At 59.8% G+C, this 5,936-nt stretch overlaps 1 protein-coding gene across 1 annotated transcript in view; it reads left to right on the top strand.

The window, feature by feature from the left end:
• Positions 1-4,911, top strand: part of FAAP20 (FA core complex associated protein 20) — a 5,981-nt gene extending 1,070 nt beyond the window's left edge. The window contains 4 exon segments of the mRNA XM_024760252.1: positions 1-189; positions 3,737-3,805; positions 3,976-4,118; positions 4,121-4,911. Of these exon segments, the coding sequence (XP_024616020.1) occupies positions 1-189; positions 3,737-3,805; positions 3,976-4,118; positions 4,121-4,155 (436 nt within the window). The 3' untranslated portion in view covers positions 4,156-4,911.
• Positions 4,912-5,936: the final 1,025 nt, after the last annotated feature.

Genomic DNA, 5,936 nt, shown 5'->3' on the forward strand with positions numbered 1-5,936 from the left:
CGGGGACCCGAGCGACTCCGACCGGGTACTCCGCGAGGCCCCGGGGCGCACGGGGTCCTCCGCCTGGTCCCCCCAACGACACCCCACGCCCGAGCCCCGCGGGACCTCCAGCGCCGAGAAGCAGCCGTCCGTAGAGGGGTTGCCGACACTGCAGAGCTGCCCCATGTGCCAGGCCGTCTTCGCCCCCAGGTGAGTGGCTCCCCTGGGCCTTCCCTCCCCTCTGCTGCCACCCGGTGGCTCTTTCTCTGTTTGGAAACCACAGGCAGTTTCAGAAGGCTAGGGTAACTGAGCGCGACTTTGGCATTCCAAAGTGATATTTCACGCAGAAAAAGTTGGCAAAGCACAGAGACGGCGCTGATCAGCCAGAGGGCACAGGGGTGCAGGTCTGGGGGTCTACTTCCTGGTCCACCGGCCTGGGGCCCTGCTGACAGGCTGCAGTCTCCTAGACAGGGCTCCTGGGACTCTGCAGCATGAGGGCAGGGAGGCTCTGGCTCCAACCGGGTCCACCCTGACATCCGGGAACCGGGAGGTGACTGGCATCCCCGGGTGGACTGCCTCCAGAGCCAGTCTAGGCTGTGGGTCACTGAGCAGTTTTCTGTTACAGCCCCTCGGGCACCTTCCTCCGTGGGTGGATTGCCAGTTTTAAAAACAAGACTTCATTTCTGTGTCTAGAGATACTTATCTCTTTTTAAAAGCCTAATGTATATTTTTATACCTTTTTAAAAGTAAGGGTGGTGGAATTGGACTTTGCTAAGAAGTCCCAACTGCCCAGCTTGTGGGCCACATGTCACAAAGCCGAGGACACAGGTGTGTGTGGGGGGTCATGGGGGTCAGGATGGCGGGAAGGAGGTTGGTCGGATGAAGGGGGTGGACGGCCGGTTTCGGTAGCTGGACGTGCTCTGCGTGTCCTGTGGCCTGGAGAGTGGGTTCAGTTACGTGCCTCGTCTTTGGTTTTCCAGAAGTAAAACCAGCCCTGGGGGGTGAAGGGAGTGGCTTATAGAACTAGCAGCTGATGACAGACAAAAGTCATCAAACCATTGATCAAAATGTGTGGCACGAAACTGCACAGGTCTGCAGTTAAATATCCAGGCTCCTCCAGTGGCGACACTTCACTGGGGCCTGGACGGCTGGGGTGGGGAGAGTGAGGAAGGGGGGTGAGGAGGTGGCTGTCCCCGGGGGGGGGGGGGCGTGACCGCGCTGAGATGCCCGTGCTCCTCGTAGTGCTGGAAAATTTTTCCCAGACCCAGAGTCTCACCGAACATGTTTCCTGCCTGTACTGATGCTTCAGGACAGTTGTGGGCTGCAAACACCAGCTCCCTCACCAGTTTTGTTTTTTTTTTCTTTTAAACATTTATTTATTTATTTTTGGCAGCATCGGGTCTTAATTGCAGCACATGGGATTTTTTGTTGCAGCGTGCGGGCTTAGTTGCCCTGCAGCATGTGGGATCGTAGTTCCCCGACCAGGGCTTGAACCCGTGTCCCCGGCATTGGAAGGAGGATTCTTAACCACTGCGCCACCAGGGAAGTCGTCCCCCCGCCGCCTACGAGTCTTGATGAAGCCACGAACGCTTTTTAACATATAAAGTCCTCTTGATTCGTACCCGTCGAAAGAACGTCTTCTTGGCAGCAGACGTGCAGCCCAGCCTCTCCGTCCCGGTCTAGGGGTGGCTTTTGTTCTTGGATTACTTGTTTTTCTACACAGTCTAAAAAAGGACTCCTAGATATGTTAGAAAGAAAGTTCTAGTCTGAGCTCTTTAAGCAGTTAGATTGAGGCTGGGCAGAATGCCTCGGGATTGCAGAGTAGGTGTCAGTGCGGTTGGGTCCAGGCCTCTGCGTGTCTGGAATGCTTCTAGCAGGTTCTTCCCTTTGATTAAGAAGGAGAGAGCGGGCCCTTGCCAGGCCACACCCCGAGCCTGCAGGGTGACAGTGGAAAGCCCCCCGCCCCCCACGCCCCTCCACCCCTGGGGCAAGGGGACAGGTCAGGCCATTAGGGGACAGAAATGGGACTGTCCCACGCTTGCTTTCAGTGATTCTGGGGACTGTTCTTGGGCAGAGATGGAAGCCCTGCCGCCCCTTGGAGCAGAGGGATGGGCTGCTGGGCTGCGGGAGGTGCGGGCGGCCTGGGCGCCGCGGGCAGTGAGACGGTGCTTGTCTTTCTCGGAGCCTCGCGCTTTCCGGGTCACTCAGAACCGTTTGTTCTCTGAGATTCTTCTCTGACCTGAGGGCTGTCATGTACTGCGTGTGTGTGAAAGCCCCTCTGGGTCCGTGAGCTCGGGGCTGGTTCCGGAGATTGGCTCCCACCCGCCACCTGACGTGAGGACGGGAAACCAGACAGGCACCGTGTCCGCGTGATGAGACCCACGCCAGCCCGTGGGGTCTCACGCGCTCCGAGGCCCCTGGAGGGTCGGAGCAGAGCCCCCTCCTGTGCTGGGCCTCGCATCCACGCACCGGGCACGAGTGGGAGACAGAGGCAGAAGCTCAGTGTGCAAAGTGGACCCGCCACGAGGCTCCCGTTGGGGTGTGTGAGGGAATCCCGGACTGTGTCCCCACCGAGGGACAGTGCCGGGCAGCCCCCGGACGAGGTGACCCGGTCCAGATCTTAGGGTCTTCTGGTGGCCTCGGAGAAGGCACGTGGAGGGGCTGCTTCCCAGGACGGGCCGAGGGGCCTCTAGGGACTCGAGGAGGCACTGACCGGGGGCCTCAAATCCCCAGGAGGAAGCAGAAGACCACCCGGATTGGCAGGGGCTCCCGCGAGCAGCAGAGGCTGCCGTGGGCGTGCATCAGGGGAGAGGTCGTGGCCCTCGGGCTCGCTGAGCCACGCGGTGAAAGGAGGTCATTTCAGGCTCGGCGCCGGGACGTAGTGGTGCAGGGAAGGGCCTGTCTACTCTGGCCAGGTGACCAGCTTGGTCTGCCGAACACCTGGCTCTGCCGCCCTCTGGGCACTGTGGCTGCAAGCTGACCGTACACGGGCCACCAGCACATGGGGGACAGTCATTCCCGGCCTCTCCTCCTTGATGGCATTAGACGAGGTCAGGGATGGGAGGCGCCCGCTGTGACCAGCGTCCACTCTCCCCTCCCCCACCCAATACCGAGGGGCTGACCCGTGGGCCTTGGAGCCCCACTAAGTCCTCTTCCCCAGAGGGGCCGAGTCCCTGAGTGAAGAAGACAAATTCTCAGGTCTGAGGCGCACACCCACCTTCGTAGTGACCGCCCTCCTAGTCACCAGCGCTCACACCTTTTCTTTTTTGGTTGCCAAGCAGGTAGCTTTCGAAGGAAAGCTTCGGAGGGAAGGAGGGAAGGGGGACGCGTGGGGCATTTGTTGGTGTGGACACAGCTGGTGGGCTTGTCTGACTAATGAGACAGAGCCCCCGCCATGGGGGGTGGGGACCCCGCCCTCCACCTGGGGGGCCCCGTGTCTTGCCCACGCTCTTTACTCGGGACTTTCCGACATAGGGTTCTCCTCAGTCTCAGACGCAGGTGCCAGGTGAGCCTGGGAACGGGCATCCAACAAGCCTTCTGGGCGCCCTGGGGACCTTGGACCCAGGAGCAGGGTTTGGAAAGGCCCTTTCTGGTTGGGGGGGCCCCCTCCTTGGTTCTGCCAGCTGAGGGCACAGTCCCCGCTTTCTCTCCAGCTACTCTTTGGTGCGTGGTGAGCACCCAGGAAGGGCGTGAAAGCGGGTGTTGCGTGCTCTGGCCGGGCGCCCTCCCTGCCCGTGACCCTCTCCTCTCCTCGCAGGCTGACCCAGCTGGACATTGAGAGCCACCTGGCCCGGTGCCTGGCGGAGAGCACGGACGACGTGGTGTGGTAAGCAGCCCAGCCCACGGCTCCCCCTCCACCGGCTGGGCCACCACCCCTCCGCTCTGCATCCCCCAAAGCTGTGTATTAAAGCGCGTCAGCGTGAGGGGTTCACGTCCCACCTCTGTGTTGAGGCCAAAACATTGGGTCCTTTTTCCTTTTTGGGTGACGCTGAGCAGCGTGGTGACTGAAGTGGACAGAGCAGCCCAGGCAGGTGACAGAGGCAGTGTCACCAGCAGTTCGGGTATTTGTACCCAAGCTGGCGCAAGAACGGGCGCTTCGCTCACCCCTCCGAGTCGGCTCACGTTTCACGACCGTGTTTTAACCCCCAGGTGAACCTGCCCCTTCTGCAGCCGTAGGTCACTGCCAGCAAGGAAGACACTGTCACTGGTGCCTGTCATCACCCGCAGGGGTTCAGAGCAGCTCCCCTCAAGTCGGGAATTCACGGGGAGGGACAGGCCCGCCTGCCGGCATCTTGCGTGAGCTGTGTCTCGTTCGTGCTCTCAGTGCCCACGGGAAGCAGGGCCAGGGAGCGTGTGCAGGTAGTTTTCCTTCCGGTGCTGTTGGCCCACAGGTTCCGGAAGAGCCTCGTCTCCAGCACAGCCACAGCGGCTGCAGCACCGGCGGGAGGGAGGGGGTAGGATGTGGAAGCCCAAGGTTAACCCCCAGAAGTTGGTATTTTCCTTTCAAAAAGGGCTTCAGACGAGCCACGAAAAGACACAGAGGAAGCCTCAGTGCACATTTCTCAGTGAAAGATGCCAATGTGAAAAGGCTACACGTTGTGTGATTCCAACTCTAGGACATTCTGGGACAGGCAAAAGCCATGGAGACTGTGAAAAGATCAGTGGTCTCCAGGGGTTAGTGGGGAGAGGGCATAGACAGGCAGAGCACAGAGGAGTTTTAGGGCAGGAAAATACTCTGAACTACAAGGGTGGTTACGTAATACGTGGATCAAGCCTGGGTCCAAACCCACAGAATGTACCGCTCCCAGGTGACACAGCAGAGCAGGTTCTTCCCTTGTAGCAAACGCACCCTCTACGGGGATGCTGGGAGACGGAGGCGGCAGCGGGGGGCGGGGGGGGCACATGGGAACTCTGTACCTTACCCTCACTTTTGCTGCGAACCTAAAACTGCTCTGAAAAATAAAATCTGTTTAAAAAATGGCTTCAGAAGCCTTTGCTCCTGGAGACGCCTACTTCTAATGAAGATGACAACAGCACGCACTGTCGTTAACGTCTTTAATGTGCAAGACACGAGCGGGCGTGGCCTTGGTGGCAGCCCCTCAGCAGGAGGAAGGCCACGGCCACGTGCTCCGCCACTCACTGTACAAAACCACAGGCACGCGTTTACCTCTTTACAGTTCTGACGGCACCAGCTTCCAAGAACCGTATCAAAAGGACACCGTATTGACTGGAGCCGCTGGAAAACGTTAACGATTTGTTTCCAAACCCCACCCCAGCACACCCTTCACCTTCTTTAATTTATAAAAACAAGTGACTGTGCACAAAATCTCCCCTCACCAGGAGCACAGGTCACGCACATGTCTTGTACACGAGCAACCGCACGGGGGACCGGGAAGCTGTTTGGCAACACCGCAACCTTGATATGAATGCCTTAAGTTTGAACAGATCCGTGGCCCCTGTGCTGTCTGAGCAAAGATGTCACCGTACCCGATGCAGCACGCGACCCCTGTTGGGAGGAAGGGGGCTCCTGAGGCCGTCCGTGACCCTGTCCTGGGCAAGCGGGGTCTCCCCCGCCCAGGCGACCTCGCAGCCCTCACGCGTGGCTCCAGGACAACATCACCGCGGGGCTGCCACGCCCCTCAGGCCCAGGCAGCTCTGACTCTGGTCCGTGGTCCCTCATTTCCGTCTCTGGAGGTGGGTCCTTCTGGTCACAACTGGGGTGCTGGTTGGGACAAGCCTACACGTTCCACGGACACAGCTCTGCCACCGGGGCCACGGGCCTGGGGAGGCAGGCATGTCCGCGGAGGGTCACGGTGAGGCAGTGGCTTCTCTGTTACCCTTTAATTACCGTGATCCGCCCGAGGCCGCAGACACATGGAGAGAAGCAAGGCCTAGGGGTGTGTGGCGATGTGGGACATCTGGGGACTGCTGTCCCCGAGGGTGGGCAAGGCCCCTGC

The sequence above is a fragment of the Neophocaena asiaeorientalis genome, unplaced genomic scaffold, assembly GCF_003031525.2.
Source record: "Neophocaena asiaeorientalis asiaeorientalis breed wild unplaced genomic scaffold, Neophocaena_asiaeorientalis_V1.1 scaffold489, whole genome shotgun sequence".
In the NCBI taxonomy this organism is placed as follows: Eukaryota; Metazoa; Chordata; class Mammalia; order Artiodactyla; family Phocoenidae; genus Neophocaena; species Neophocaena asiaeorientalis.